The 16,343-nt window shown below is 48.6% G+C and overlaps 1 protein-coding gene across 4 annotated transcripts in view; it reads left to right on the top strand.

The window, feature by feature from the left end:
* kat6a (K(lysine) acetyltransferase 6A) overlaps positions 1-15,912 on the top strand; it is a 40,098-nt gene extending 24,186 nt beyond the window's left edge. For 3 of the 4 annotated variants that reach the window (XM_088934205.1, XM_088934184.1, XM_088934190.1), the window contains exons 8-17: positions 1,597-1,715; positions 3,445-3,560; positions 3,806-3,947; positions 4,692-4,853; positions 5,300-5,393; positions 5,512-5,743; positions 6,205-6,385; positions 6,701-7,378; positions 7,552-7,837; positions 10,235-15,912. In XM_088934205.1, coding sequence (XP_088790331.1) covers positions 1,597-1,715; positions 3,445-3,560; positions 3,806-3,947; positions 4,692-4,853; positions 5,300-5,393; positions 5,512-5,743; positions 6,205-6,385; positions 6,701-7,378; positions 7,552-7,837; positions 10,235-13,818 — 5,594 coding nt within the window. In that variant the 3' untranslated portion in view covers positions 13,819-15,912. The remainder of the gene's footprint in view (positions 1-1,596; positions 1,716-3,444; positions 3,561-3,805; positions 3,948-4,691; positions 4,854-5,299; positions 5,394-5,511; positions 5,744-6,204; positions 6,386-6,700; positions 7,379-7,551; positions 7,838-10,234) is intronic. The other variant, XM_088934198.1, reaches the window with a different exon arrangement.
* The last annotated feature ends 431 nt before the right edge of the window (positions 15,913-16,343 follow it).

The following is a 16,343-nucleotide window of genomic DNA, read 5'->3' as shown; positions in this document are numbered from 1 at the left end:
CCCGTTTCCAGCAGAGATTCACCTGTTCTGGGGTTAGAAAGGGAGCACTGAAGTGTGGCGCTTCTTGTTATGTAACATACAAGATACTGGCGTAGGAACACTCCAGCGTGAAACTGCCTCTGAACTTTACTGTCAGATCTGCTATATTTGAGTAAATACACGACAGCAAAACATTTGGTCCATGCTGTAACTAGGCTTGGCAGGGTTTTCATTGTAAAACATTGCCTTAGAAAGAATTGTTTCAATGTGCAGTCGCTCACTATTTGTATTATCTGTACATGACAGCCAGGGTGTCGCCTGAAGTGTCTTACCACTAACTAAACTTGTGGCCCTTGTCAACAAATACTTGGCAGAATGGGACTCTTAGTCTGTTGTTGATCTGCATCTGCACGGGGAGATGTGATTTGACAAGCAGCTGCCGTTGCACTGAGAGTGCTTTTCTTGCAAAGCACCGGTCAGAGTCATTACTGCTTTGCACGCTTTTCAAACGGTCCCACATGAAGTGGAGAGGGGAGCTCTGACTCCACCAGTGTCATACAGTACTGTTTAGCAGTTTGTTTTACGATTCTGATTTGCTTTAAACATTTGTCTTAATTTGTATTTGAGGATTTTTTAAATCGTTGTCTGATCATTTTTTCTGTCCAAGGCTTTGTAGATGTATGCGGTGCAGAATTTTAATTACTGCTTGTATACAATCATCTCATAAGTGCTTGAATGTCTATTCCTGTTATCGATATGTTCAGCTAGATTGTTGATTATGGTTTTACTTCAGTTTCAATTTTAATGTGTGACCGGGCAGAGGTTGAGGTTGGCTCAACTGCTGAATTTCCTGCTCTCCAACGTCTAACAGCCATGGTGAAAACTGAATACATGTTGGCTAGCAATTAAATCCATCGTTAATACCAGCTGTAGACTGAGCAAAGCACAAGCTTGCTCTACAATTGGGAAAATCTGGGTTTGCTAAAGCAGGGTTCACAGATCAGGCAGTAATTCAGGTTCAGCATGGCCTCAGTTTCTGTTCAACACATTGAAGGCTCTGTATTGTGAGGAGTGTGATGCTCACTTGTACTGCTAACGTGCACGGTAACAGGTGGAAGTTTCAGATGATCAGGCATCAACCTTGTCTCTTTGTGATGGGCAGTGCTGTTTCTGCACAGGTTGCACTCTATATTGCTCATACATTTTGACTATTTTCAAATTGCACTCTTTAGCCATACCAGAGAAATGTACCTGTCTCCCTGTGATTCATCGTCCTGTTAATTACTTTGTGGTCATTTTCATTTTTTAAGAAACTGACATGTATTATTGAACGTTTAAGCACTGTTTTTTTTCCCAAGTACTTTTATAGTAATTTACACTAACAAAAATCCCTGATGCATAATACGTGTATTAATATACACATAACGATGTAGAACATGTAAGTCATTGCCCTAATGTCTAAATAGAGTAATCTGTGAAAAGAAAAAGGCCAAAGTTCTGATCCAATTTTATTTACAATTAAAATACATGTATTGTGTCTCTCCCTGACTGACTCTGTCTTTGTGCTTAGCTGGCTGTCTGTCTCTCTGACTCCCTGTTCTGCCCGATCTTCTCCAGACAATCAGGAGCCCCGTGAGGAGTGGCGGGAGGGCGAGGAGCGGCTGCCCGGCATGCAGGACAGCGTCTCCGAGAAAGACGTGGAGCTCTTCCGACACATCCAGGAGCTCGCTCTGCAGGTAATCCAGAGAGAGAGCGAGCCTGCAGAGGGACGGGGGACAGGAAACCACCTGTCGTGAGACAGAAGTGAAAATCTCACAGAGAAGGAGAGAGAGTGACCTGGGGAAAGGGAAGGGAGGTGTTCTTAGAGGCAAGGGTAACTTGGCAAGAGAGGGAACAGGTACCTGCACACATTTTTCCTCAAGAGCTCATGCAGCTGCACTGAGCTGGGCGCCTCGACCAGTTGCTGCACTAAAAACCCCGTGCCTCCGGAAGCCTCTGCTCACAGAGAAAGTGAGAGGGAGGGGGGAGAGTGAGAGAGGCTTCGTTGAGGAGTGTACCTGTGTGTGCGCTCGTGCATGCATCTGCGCATGTGTCTAGGCACTGGTGTCTGTCAGTCAGTGCAGGAGTCTCCGTGTCCTGATGTGCAAGCAGCTCTACTGGAGCTCGGTGCCGCTGGGCATCCGCCTGGCAGAGCGCTGGGAGTTGGGAGAAGCTGGTGCGCCACCACAGGTAGCCCGCGGTTGGCTCTTCCGTGTGAGCAAGTGCAGTTTGTGTTTGTGTGCTTCAGGTCTGTTGGAGGTGAGCTCTGTGCACAGCTCCAGATAGTTGTCGTGGCTGTGCAGCTGAGACTTTTAGACAGCTTTGTGTTGTGACCTCAGAGACTTGTGCTTTTAAATGAAGTGTTTTTATAAAAAAGTATTTCTTTTTTATGTTGTCTTGAAGAGGCTGCCTGGATTGGTGAGGAAGGCTTAATCTGCTCCGCAGTTAAAGGATTCAGCTGTGCCATTTTCTTGATGAATTAACAGTGCAGCTCAGCTTTACAAAATTCAGTGGACTGAAATATGCATTTCTTTGTTTTATAACTAATTGCCTGCGGTTTTAATTAAAATCAGTTGAGGTTGGTTTGCCGTTTTACAAATTGGCCTGTCATGTACAGCAGTTTAAAATGGCTTGTTACTTCAGACTGATTTTTCGAAGCCTGAGTTTATTATGGGGAAGGACAGACACTGCTGGGCAACAGTCTGCAAACTATATATTGTAGAGTGTGTTTTTGTTATAAAGTGGCTCAATAAAATTGTGTAGTTTAAGCAGTTAAAGTATTGTATCTTTTTTATTTTTGTTGGACTGCAGTCCAGCATCCAGTGTAGAATAAGGTTCATAACCAGTTTGCTTAATATCATTTTTAGTTCATGATATGAGTTGGAATGTTTTTGGTTAGCTTTTCTGAGTTATTTAATCTCAATCAGAATATTAGCCTGGTTAACTTAAGACATGTATATTCATGCATATCTTGTAATGTTTGCAGAAGACACTCATGTGCATGAACACAGAGCAGGTGTGACTTGTACATAAGAGATTTCACATATCTCCGTGTGTGGGTTTCTATCTGGGTTTCTGAAGTGTGATCAGGCAGACTGCAAGCTGTGGCTTACAGATACTGGAAGTTTCCACTCGAGACAGGCCAGCAGTCTAATAATAATCTACTGAAACGGAGCCAGGAAACCACTGTGAGATGTACTTGTCTTGTGTGGGTAGTGTGTGTGTGTGTGCACAAAGGGTGTGTGCACTTCAAGCTGTTTGTTTTTATGTGCATAATGTTGAGGTTCTGTGATGAATAAATTACTGATTAAGAAGAAGTCTGATTTTCTCATTTTACCCTTTTTGCTACTATTCATTTGGTTTCTGTCCTCTGAATGCTTGTGAACGCAGTGTGGTCTCTGATGAATCTGTCTGTTCACTTTGCAGAAAGTGGGGGTAACGGGGCCCCCCGATCCGCAGGTGCGCTGCCCCTCTGTCATTGAGTTTGGGAAGTACGAGATCCAGACCTGGTACTCCTCGCCCTACCCCCAGGAGTATAGCAGGTAACAAATGCTTGACAAAACTCCAGAAGTACAGTGCATTTATCTGTGATCTGCCTATGGGCTATACATTGCAAGTAGTGGAACTTTAAAAGATTTTGTGAAGTGCTAGAAGAGGTATATGCAGCTGTCCCTGATGCACAGACTCCTTATACAATAAAAAGATTCTGGCTTTAGTTCAAATTTAGTAATGTGCATCCTGTTCTCGGCCTCACTGTGCTTCGCTGCATCTCTCCTGTTGCCTTCAGGTTGCCCAAGTTGTACCTCTGTGAATTCTGCCTGCGGTACATGAAGAGCCGCAGTATCCTGTTCCAGCACATGCGCAAGTGTGGCTGGTTCCACCCCCCTGCCAACGAGATCTACAGGAAAGACAACGTGTCCGTCTTTGAGGTCTGGAGGATGGGGAATGGGGCTTGGTCATTTACTTGTGTGTGTTCTTCATTGTGCGCTGGTTTTACTGAATGTGCCTTCAGTTGCCTAGTCTGCCAGTAGGGCCTTTACTTTGGCTGTCCACCAAATGGATGTAGAGGTATTTTCCAGTCTCCTGTTCTCCTTAATAACAACCCTGTAGGCTCTTCTAATACTGTGTGGAGAAATTAAGAGCATTCCAGACCTATTGCTAGAGGTTTCTAGGCTGAAGTCTGTATTTTAGACTTTCCCTCAGTTAGAGTTTGAACAGAGAAACTGGACTGCACAAGGACAGACAAGATCCTTTTACTCTGCTGGCCTCAGTGTTTCCAGAAGAGAGCTTCCCACTGTTTCCATTGGGAGCATGAGTACTGAGGCTGTGAGGTGTCTTGCAGGAGATGCTCTGCAAGTGTTCTCCTCAAAAAGGGAGTGGGAGAGCAATGTTCTTGTCCTTGCTTCTGGAGGTTTCGTAGGCGTATTCAGCTGACTAAGCGAACTGTCAAATCTTTTCACTAATTGTAAATGAAACCCAGAGGCTTTCTCAGATAAGACTGAAGACCGCTGCTGTATGGGAAATGGGTAGCAGAAAAAAAGGTTTGGTTCGGTTTTTTGCGGTTCCTGCCGGCGTGTGGTACATACTGATTTTGTGTGTGGCTTGTATGCTCACCATCCTGTGTGCACATGTGATGTTAACTGACAGCCCTGTGTACCTGTGCTCTATCTTAGGTGGATGGCAATGTCAGTACAATCTACTGTCAGAACCTGTGCCTGTTGGCCAAGCTCTTCCTGGACCACAAGACGCTCTATTATGATGTGGAGCCCTTCCTCTTCTATGTCCTGACACAGAACGATGCCAAGGGCTGCCATCTTGTGGGCTACTTCTCCAAGGTGGGACCCTCAAATTCAGACTGATAGACACACCCTGCGCATGTGCCATTGAAAGAAGGTTTTGATTTAGTCTCTATTGTTTGTTCAGAATTCAGGCTCATGAAATGGAGCTGCTGATGTGCTGGATAGATTGTGTGCACTTTTCTGCTGTCTTTTTTCATCTCTCTCCCTATTCCCTTACTATGGTAGAGTAGTAGAGAGTAGAGGAGTTTATTGCCATATATACATTGGAATTGTTATTTGCGCTGATCTCTCGGGACATAAACCATACAAAAGACAACACCACACAATGTAGACAGTACATCACAAACATAATAATTAAGCTAGGCCCTGTGTTCACCGTATTTTTCACCCGTCTCTCAGTCACCTTTTTCTGCCTCTTTGCTTTTTCTTAACCGTCTTCATCTTTCTCCTTTCCTCCCTGACCACTATGTCTCCCTGTACAGGAAAAGCACTGTCAGCAGAAGTATAATGTCTCCTGCATCATGATTCTTCCTCAATACCAGCGAAAGGGCTATGGACGTTTCCTCATTGACTTCAGTAAGTTCTGTGCAAAGAGATCGGGACTCCCATGACCACTTTGTGGCTGTTTCTAGGTGCTCTTTTTCTGGTTTTACATCTCTGGCTCCATCTCTCTATCCTTTCCTTCTCTTTCCAGGCTACCTGCTGTCGAAGCGTGAGGGCCAGCCGGGCTCGCCAGAGAAGCCTCTTTCTGACCTGGGCCGGCTATCCTACATGGCATACTGGCGCAGCGTGGTGCTGGAGACCCTGCACCAGCTCCACGACCCCCAGATCACGATACGCCGGCTCAGCAAGATCACAGGCATCTGCCCTCAGGACATCACTGCGACTCTGCATCATCTCAACATGCTGGAGTACAGGAGGGACAGGTAGGAGTGATATGGCTTATACACTGAGAAGCATACTTTTTCATTACAACACTGCCATTCACTTACACACTGAGGCACTGATTTGCTATAATATCTAGACGAAATAGTGTTATGCATGCTAATGCTATCATATTAGTATACATCATTGAAACGCTGATGCAGACATTGATATGCTCTTGTTGAAATTTTTATGGACACTATTTTACCGCTGGGACCTGCCACAAAATGCTGGAATGTTAAAGGGAAGTTAAAAAAATCCTTGAGCATTGTGTTGCATGTTCATTATTATGGAGCAGGTGCACATTATCTTTCAATTGTTGTAGCTGGTCTGGGTACCAGCCCTTGGCTCCTCTTTGATGCCACCAGCCCATTTGTCCCAAAAACGCACTATTACAACACTGAAACGCGTGCTCTAGTTGCCCGCAATGCCACCGCCGTGCCTGAACCTGTCTGTGCTCCAGGTTCGTGTTGGTGCGGCGAGAGAAGATAATTGCAGCTCACGTGGCCCGGCTACGCATGAACCCACGCCAGCTGGAGGTGGACCCAGACTGCCTGCGTTGGACACCTGTTATCGTCACCAACACGATGGTCTCCGAGGGTGAGGAGGAGGAGGAAGAGGAGGAGGAAGAGCCCTGCAAGGAGGTGAGTTGTTTATCATGGGACATTGATAATCAGATTCTTAGTGTTGACAGCTTAGATCAGTGAGAGAGTTGAGAGGTTTGTGTATCAGAGTTGTGTTAGCTATAATATCCTTTATGACTAAGTGGTATTGTACGAAAGGTGGGGATCTTCAAACTGCAGTTAGGGTAGTCAGCCTTGACCAGGTTTTTTTTAGTTGCACACTATAAATGTGTAGTGTTGTCAGTGCTGATTCACAGCAGTCAGACAATTTGAGCGGTTTTGTATCTGCATAGATCAGTGTCTTTTTAATTCACAACGTTTTTACATTCCCTCTAGAACAAGCCCAGTCTGACCCCTGCCCCAGTGCACTGGCGACATGGTGATGAAGAGGAGGAGGACCGGAAGTGCTTCCCAGCACTGACAAACAGCCAGCCCTCTCCAGCAGCATCTCCCCTCCGTAGTGCCCAGCTCCTTGCCGACACCCCCCTTGCTCCTGCCAACGGGGAGCGGAGATGTGGGCGCCGGGGCCGCAAGAAGCAGGACTGGCTCTGGGTGAAAGTGAAGGACGGGTCGCGGGGTGAGAGAGGCCGGCCGAGGAAAGTGCCCCGTGAAGAAGAGGAGGATGAGGACGAGGAGGATGAAGGGGCTGAGGAGGATGAGACCCCTGCACCACCCCTTTCTCCTCCGGCCCTGTTGGCCACTGAGACAGAACTCGAGCGGGACCCCAGCTCCAGGCTGGGAGAGGGCGATCAGTTGACCCGGCCCCCTCCTATCATGTCTGCCCCACGCAGGGGACGCCCTGCTCGCAAGAAGAGGGGACCCCGAAAACGAAGGCTCAGTGATGGCTCTGGAGAACCCCAGCCACCACAAACCCTCAGGCTTGGTGAGGCACCTGCCCCAGCCAGGAGGGGGCACTTTAGCGACAGCAGTGAAGAGGAGGAGGATGATGAAGAGGGCTTGAGGCCTAGGTCACCCCCAGTCCTCACCAAGCCCAGCCTGGGACTTAAGTGCAAGGTAAGAAGGTTCTCTAAACATGGCTTCTCCATAAAAAAACTTTTTAAATAACTTTTGTAAATTGCTGTATTTACTAATATTAAACATGTATTAAAGTTGATGTTCCTTGAAAGCTAACTACAGTTAGAACTAGAATTTTCTACCTAGTATTTGACAAACTCATTTTTTCCCAGAAGACTCTGCGGAAGCGGCGCGTGCGTCAGCGCAGTCATCCCCACAGTAGCGTCGTCACGGAGACCATCTCGGAGACGACGGAGGTCCTGGATGAGCCGTTTGAGGACTCGGATGTGGAGAGGCCCATGCCGCGGCTGGAGCCCACCTTCGAGGCACTGGAGGAGGAGGCGCCCTATTCCCGTGGGCAGCGCCGCTACTTGCCGCCTCGCGCCGCCCTCAGACACTCGACCCCAGCGCCGAAGAGGAAGTGCCACCCCACGGTGCACACGGAATCGGAAGACGAAGGTCGGGCGGTTTTTCAGGCTGTTGATTTTAGGATGATCCATATTCGCCATCCTACTGTTATCTGTAGTTGAAACCTTAGTATGACTAAAAGTACGAGAAACTGCAGAAATATAATCAAAGGTACACATACTTGTTTTTGTAGGATCAATCTATTGGACTTGGGATTCGTTTTGGTCCCCAAAACAATATTTGCTTGCAGACACGCAGTCATTCATTTATGTGGAATTAAAAAATCTTGTCACGTTGGTTCTTGTGATTCCTGAAGACTGTACTGTTGCTTACTAGCTGCAGACCACTGCGGGTTTCGATGCTAGCGATTTTCTAAGACGTTTAGTACAAATGAAAATGTTGTAGCATGATGATATTAAACCCAAAATCATTTGCACAGTCACGAATAACATGGTTTTGGTAACTAATATTCCTGAAATGCTCGTTTTTGTTTTTTTTGTGGTGTGACAGAAGCGCTGAGTAGCTCCATAAACTTGCATTTCTTGACAAGACAGACTGTAAACATATGAAAATATGGGGATTTTTTTATTTAACTTTTAAAACGAAATATTTATTTTTGAAGGAACAAGTAAAGGTTTATTCCATGCTGAAAAGAGAAGAAAAGAAACGTTTAGGCTGTAGAGCCTTCTTCGAGAAGGCTCATCAGCCGAAACGTTTTTCTTCTCTTTTCAGCACGGAATAAACCTTTACTTGGTCCTTTGCAGCAAACACATGCTGACGCAGCTACAGTTAAGTCAAAAAGAAAGTACACCTTCTTTCAATTCAGTGGTTTTACATATCAGGGCATAAATAACAATCTGGTCCTCACCAACTTCTATATATTAGATAAATCTAGCCTCAGATAACAAACAACACAACAGATTTATTCAACAAAAAGTAAATGCAGAAACCATGTGGGAAAAATTAAGTACACCCTTACTGCTTCCATAGGAATTAAGGTAATTGACATCCAGGTGCTGTTAATCAAATGCACTTGATTAGTTGATCATCAGGAAGTGTGACCACCTCTATAAAAGCAGAACTTTGGGCAGTTTGGTGGTGTTAACATAATGCCAAGGAGAAAAGACATCAGCAATGAACTCAGAGAAGCAGTTGTTGCTGCTCATCAAATCTGGGAAGGGTTATAAGGCCATTTCCAAACCATTTGAAATCCATCCTTCTACTGTGAGAAGGATTATTTACAAATGGAGAACACTGAAGACAGTTGCCAATTTTCCCAGGAGTGGGCGTCCCAGCAAATTCACCCCAAGGTCAGACCGTATAATCCTCAGAGAGATCGCAAAGAACCGAAGAGCTACATCTAGGGATCTACAGGCCTCAGGTAACATGTTAAATGTTAAAGTTCATGACAGTACAATCAGAAAAAGACTGAACAAGTATGGCTTTCATGGAAGGGTAGCCAGGAGAAAGCCCCTTCTCTCCAAAAAGAACATGGCAGCACGGCTTAGGTTTGCAAAGTTGCATCTGAACAAACCAAGATATATTTGGACAGACGAGACCAAAGTGGAGATGTTTGGTCATTATGCAAAATGCCATGTTTGGCAAAAACCAAACGCAGTGTATCGCCACAAACACCTCATACCAACCGTCAAGCACGGTGGTGGAGGGGTGATGGATACAGCCCGGGCACCTTGAGTCATCGAGTTGACCATGAACTCCTCTTTATACCAAAGTATTCTAGAGACAGATGTCAGGCCATCTGTGCGACAGCTAAAACTTGACCAAAATTGGATCATGCAACAGGACAATGATCCCAAGCACACCAGCAAATCTACTGAATGGCTGAAAAAGAAAAGAATCAAGGTGTTGGAATGGCCAAGTCAAAGTCCAGACCTCAACCCCATTGAGATGCCTTGGCGGGACCTTAAGAGAGCTGTGCATAAACAAATGCCCTCAAACATCAATGAACTGAAACAATGTTGTAAAGAAGAGTGGGCCAGAATTCCTCCAAAACGATGTGAGAGACTGATACACTCATACAGAAAACCATCACTTCAAGTTATTGCTGCTAAAGGTGGTTCTACAAGCTACTGAATCATGGGGTACTACAAAAAATTTTAACACATGGCTTCTGCATATTGGCTTATTTTTTGTTAAATAAATGATGACAGAGTGGAATCTGTTATGTGTTTGTCACCTGAGGTTAAATTTACCTAATATTAGGACCTGGTAAGGACCGGATGATTTTAACATATATAAAACCACAGAATTGAAAGAGTGTGTACCTTCTTTTTCACATGACTGTATCTCCTTGAACTACTATTAATGTTTGATATTGCTACCCTACAGACGTGTGGCTGATGAGCTGTGTGTTTAAGGTGTCTTTGCTGTTTTCCTCCCTTCTTTTGTCGGTGAATTAATCTCCCCTGTGACTTTGTGTTGGTCCAGATTCCACTCCGGTCCTGAAGCCTGCGGTTGCACTGCACGCTCAGGACCCAGGGGCGGGACCGCCGGTGCTAGGAGAGGAGGACATGATGGAGGCAGAGCCGGTGAAGAAGAAGAAGAAGGGCTGGCCGAAGGGGAAGAGCCGCAAGCCGCTGCACTGGAAGAAACGGCCGGGGAGGAAGCCGGGTAGCACCGTCAGCCGCGAAAACGCAGGCACGGCACTGGCTCTGGAGACCAGCAAGGGAGAAGACGACGAGGAGGAGGACGAGGATGAGGACGAGGAAGAGGGACTAGGAGAAGAGAGGGAGAAGAATGACCTCGCGGGGAACCCGTCCTCCCCTCTGACCGAAGAACAGCCACCCCCGAAGCTCAAGCTCAAACCGGGACGGAAACCGCGGAGCTACTACCTGCAGCGGGCTCAGGAGGAGGCAGCGCGGCAGGAGCAGGAGAGGAAGAGGCTGGTGCAGCAGCAGCTCCTGGAGAAGCAGAAGCTGGAGGAGCGAGCCGGCAGGAAGAGCTCCAGGGGGGGCGGGAACAGCAGCAGCAGCGCCGTGGCGGCAGAGAAGGAGAAACGGAAACACTCGGAAGACGAGGGAGAGGAGGATGAAGAGGAGGAAGAGGATTACGATGATGAGCACAAAGAAAAGCCAAAGCGGCAGGGACGGCCAGCATTGGGGACCCTGCTGGGGGTACCCCACAAACATACTGCAACAGAGGAGGAGGAGGAGGAAGAGGATGACGACGATGACGAAGATGAGGCTTGGGAAGAGAATCGCTCTTCCTCTCATGCCATCCCACCTCCCTCTGCAAACGCCCGAGCTCCACAAGGCAGGGCAGATGGAGAGCGAGAGGAGGAAGAGCGGGGGAGCAATAAAAAGGCTGCGGTTGCTACAGCCGGCACAGCGGGGCTGACGAAGAGCATCGGGCGGAGGAGTGAAGACCACGATGCCGACGACGAGGGCGATGGACGCCTCGAGGGGAAATGCGAGAAGAACAAAAACGAAAAGAGGAAGAGTCAAGATTCTGAAGAGGAGGACGAGGAGGAGGAGGATGAGGAAGACGAGGAGGAAGAGGAGCCAGCTTCTCCTGTTCGGACACCCCCGGTCAAGGAGGAGCCACAGACTTTTTTAGATACGGTGGGGAGCGCAGTGAGAGAGGGCGCTGACAAGCAGCAAGAGGAGGAGGAGGAGGAGGAGGAGGAAGAGGAGGAGGAGGAGGAACTAGAGGAGGTGAAGAGCCGACCTGACGCCCAGGAGGAGCGCCGCCGCAGGGAACAGGAGGAGTCCGCAGCAGCGGCTGCGGCCGTAGAAGCCGTCACCGCCATTCCTGTGCCTGAGGAGCCCATCGACTTGCAGCCCTTGCATGAGGAGCCCAAGCCGGTGCTGCTGATCGAGTCTGAGCACCAGCACCCGCAGTCGCACTCGCACACGGACTTCAAAGAGGAGCTGAGCCACCATCACGTGCACCACCCACATTCCCACAGCCATGCGCCAGCCCACCCCCACCCCCACCATGCCAGTGAGCTTGATCTTGAGACAGTGCAGGCCGTGCAGTCGCTCACGCAGGGCGAGGCCCAGGACTGTGAAGAGCCAGAACCGCCGGGGGCTTACCAGGACTGCGAGGAGACGCTGGCAGCCTGCCGCACGCTGCAGAGCTACAATCACCGCCAGGAAGGCGAGGACGAGGCTGCTGCGCTCGCGCTGGTGGAGGACTGCGGCCCTGCCTCCCAGCACAGCAGCCCGCTGTCTGGCCATGCTCATCACGCTGCGCCCTCGCTCCCGGGGCAGTCGGTGCGCTCCGTCAGCAGCCCTGGCCTGCCCCCTGGGACGCTTGAGGCTGGAGCGGGAGGAGGGCCAGTGACTGGAGCAGGAGGACCAGGAGGAGGAGGAGGGGGATATACCCAGATCACTCCAGAGCACCCCGGCTCCCTCTCGGCACCTTCCCTGCAAAACATGGAGACCAGCCCCATGATGGATGTGCCCTCGGTGTCTGATCACTCTCAGCAGGTGGTGGACAGTGGCTTCAGCGACCTGGGCAGTATAGAGAGCACCACAGAGAACTATGACAATCCCAGTAGCTATGATTCCACAATGGGAGGGGGAGGTGGGGGGGGAGGAGGAGGAGGAGGGAACGGAAACAGCATAGCAGCAGTGGCTGTTGTAGCAGCGACCGCCTCTTCTACTACTTCTTCTGCAGCGGTTTCCTCTGCATCTTCTTCCTCTGGCTCCGCGGGCTCTGCTCCACCTTCGTCTTCTTCCTCACAGGCCAGTAGTTGCCCCTTCAGTGGGGGGGCTCCTGCTGGCTTGGTGTCTTCCAGTAGTAGTGGGGGCAGTGTAGTCAATTCCCAGATTGGGGCACTGGGCAGCAGCTGCAGTCTGATCCAGCAAGGAGGGGGAGGCGGAGCAGGAGGAGGGGGCAACAGTGGAGGCAGCGGTGGCAGTAATGTTCCCCAGCCACCCCCACCTCCGCCACCCCCCTCAGCCTCCACACCCGGCTGCGGTATCAAGTCTCCGCAGAGCTGTGTCATTGAGAGGCCGCCTAGCAGCAACCAGCAGCCACAGAAGAAAGTGGCGCCCCAGCAGGCCACACCACCCCAGCCAACTGCACCCCCGCCTCCACCACCCCCGCAGCAACAGCAGCCGCAACAGCAGCAACAGGCACTGTCCCAGTGCAGCATGGGGAACACCTTTGCCTCCACGCCGATGATAATGGAGATCCCGGAGTCTGGGGGGGGTGGCTCTGGCAGCGGGGGAGGCCGCAGCCTGTATGACCGCATGGGCCAGGACTTCGGAGCGGGCAGCTACCCCCAGCCCTCTGCCACCTTCAGCCTGGCCAAGCTGCAGCAGCTCACGAACACCATCATGGACCCGCATGCTGGCATGCCCTACTCGCACTCTGCAGCTGTCACCTCTTATGCCACCAGTGTCTCGCTCTCCAACGCACCTCCTGGCCTGGCACAGCTTGCACCCTCGCCACACACACCTCTTCCCCAGACGCAGCCCACCATGACACCTCCCCCCAACCTGGGCTCCAGCTCAATGAACCTGGGCTCTCCACTCCTGCAGTGCAACATGCCGGGCACCAATATAGGCATCCCGCCGCCCCCACACACGCAACGTCTGCAGGGCCAGATGGCCACGGTAAAGACCCACCTTTCCATCCGGTCCAAGTCGGCCCCTCTGCCGTCGGGCTCGCCTCACCAGCAGCAGCTGTACAGCCGGAGCTCTGGCGCCGTCACCATGCAGGGCACGCCCCGGGCTCTGGCTGTGCAGCGCGGCATGATGCCCAACCTCATGCCCACTCCGACTGCCTACAACTCCATGAACATGAACCCGCTGAATGCCATGCCCACCGGCTACCGCATGCCACAGCCTATGATGAACAGCGGTTACCACGGCAACCCACCTTACATGAATCAGCCTGCCCAGTACCCCATGCAGATGCAGATGGGCATGATGGGGGGGCAGGCCTACCCCCAGCAGCCTATGCAGCCAAATCACCATGGCAACATGATGTACACTGGCCCCTCCCACCACACCTACATGAACGCAGGCGTGCCCAAACAGTCGCCTTACATGAGCAGATGAGCGTGTGAGCAGGAACGGGTATCAGTGTGGGACTCTGTTATCCTTCCAAGACCTGAGGAAGAGGAGGGCAAGGGACTTTTTTGTTTTGTTCTATTTTTATTTTTCTTCTTCCCACCTCCTGTTTTCCAGGGAGTGTCTAATGTTACTGAACTGACAGGACAAAAACAGACTTGCAGACTATGTGGACCTCTGGCTGCAGCTCTCTGCTGGACTGCACTCTTTCTGCTGGGGGGCCCGAGTCTCTCCTCCCCCTGCGTTTCCACTGCGGGTGAATATATGTTCATCTGAGTTGGGAGGGGCCCAGGGGCGCAGCTGAGATCAACTGAAGAAAATAGAAAAAAAGTGTTTTTGTAAAAGATGTAAAGCAGTGCACACAATCTTCTGAAATTAAAATAGGAGCCTTACCTAAAGATAATTTCAAAAAAGGAAAAGATGTAGAAATGGAATTTCTTCTTTTTATACATTATGAATTTTTGTTTATAACAGTTAATGCTTGTGTGCAGTCCATCTTTTTTATGTTTTTATTTTTTTGTTGTTTGTATTGTTGGAAAGGTCTTTTAATTCCAGTCAGAGATACAGATCCTTTTGTCTTTTATGCAGCACACTATCAGACACACACACCCTTATTGCCACTTCTTTCACCGGGTTGGTGGCACCTTCCTAGGCTAATGGAGGAGTGTGCGGTCTCCTGGCGCCCTGGTCTTCCCTGGGTAGGAGGCTGAACTGTCCCGGGCTCTGTTCAGTGGACTGAAAGCCATTACTGACGTGCGTTATTCAGCTTCTAAGAACAATGAAAAGAAAGTCCACTCTCGGCAAGCCCTGGGCTTTATGAGGATGTGATGGCAACTCAAAAGACAAACTGGAGTTGCAAGAATTTTTTAAAAATGTGTCCATGTAGTTTTTGATGTTCTGCGTGTCTAGAATGTGCAGGCATCCCAGGGTTTTTTTTTTATTCGCACTGCGTATAAAGGAGCAGGGCTGCCAGCTGATTGGTGGGGGTAGTGAGCTGTGAGCAGATAGTACAGGACCTGCACGTGTGAGCCCATCACTCGTGCACACCTTGTATTCGCTTTGACCCTGACCGTCACCAGAGCTCTCTTAATGTGCTGCCCTGTCATCTCGCCATGGTACTGGTACGCAGAGAAAGAGTACGCGAGTGCTCCTGGGGACTGCCAGGTGGAGAGGTCATTCCAGTGTGGGAACGTCAGGAGTCAGTCTTTCGTCTCTGAGAAGCTGAAATAAAGGGGACACTCACTCCCATTGGCTGTGGTCGCGGGTCAGCAGATCTTAAAGTTTTCATTCGAGTGACAGCAACACTTTTCCAGAAATTAAATGTCCCAGTATTCTGACTCTGACCGGGAGTGGAGGAGACTCTACAGTGATGAGTTTTACTTGTTACTATTTTTTTTTCCTCTGAATTTTATCAGATCGGGCAGCTTCCTTTTATGACACAAGCTGACTCTTTTTTCGACTTTAGAAAAACTTATTGTAGAGAAAATGTTTTTTCTATAATATAAAAAAGGAAAAAAAATCCTGCATATTAATATTGGTACTGTCATTTTTTCACTTCTGTTTAAAAAAAGGTATTTTTTAGCTGGAATCTTGGGTAATCTTATTAAGAAATTCAAAACTGAAAAAAAAATACAACTCACGTTTAGTGACTTAAGATGCCTTTAACCTTTCCATTCCATCTCATCTTTAGACTTTTCTACCTTTGTTGTAGTATATTAAAGCTATTTTAAGACAAAAGAAAATCTCTAAATTCTCTAGCGTTCTTTTGTTTTTTGTGTATAGGACGACTCCTTGCGTCTCTGAAGCAGCATGTAAAAATGAGCTCAGTATATTCCTGTCTGTTTATATCGCTTCTCTTCCCCTTTTGTATCCTTTGTAATTGTACATGGTGAGTTGTAAGCTAAGAGAGAGAGAAGGGGGAAGATTGAGTGCTCATGGAGGCCGCGTGTGGCATAGGCCCCAGGACACTCTTTGTCTCTTTCCCCTGTTCCTGTATGTATTTTCACTTATGTTTTTCTTTCTTAGCAAGTACTTTCAAAAGAACTCTGTACATTTTAACATAAAATAAATTATGTTGAGCCATTTCAGTCTGAATCGCAGTGATTTTAAATCATGGCAGAAGTCGTACAGGTTTGTACTGGTCCGAGATGGTGCTGGGCCGATACCCGCAAAGTTAAGAAGAGGTGATTTGCAGAAACTTTGAGTGACGGGGAAGTGCAAGGAGAAGTGAGAGCTGGTTTTGCTACTTAAAATGTTTTGCCACACCTCTACAGTCCGTCTTCATACCTGAATTACTTCTGCATCCCGTTTGGTTTCTAGAAGCAAACTGGATGCCTTTCCTTAGGAGTAAATGCAGTTTCAGAACATTTTAGTTTCAGTTTTAGTTCTTCTCTTGTTCATGTTTGCTGGGCAAGAAGTTGAAAGTTTGCATTCTACCACTCTTAAGTTCTCCTGAGGTTCTGCATGAAATGAAAGCCTTCAGATGCTAAATATATTGAGCTGTACATTTGAAC

This window comes from Atractosteus spatula, chromosome 2, assembly GCF_055471065.1.
Source record: "Atractosteus spatula isolate fAtrSpa1 chromosome 2, fAtrSpa1.hap1, whole genome shotgun sequence".
Lineage (NCBI taxonomy): Eukaryota > Metazoa > Chordata > Actinopteri > Semionotiformes > Lepisosteidae > Atractosteus > Atractosteus spatula.
The sequence above is the reverse complement of the archived record's forward strand: the minus strand, read 5'-3'. Positions and strand labels throughout refer to the sequence as shown.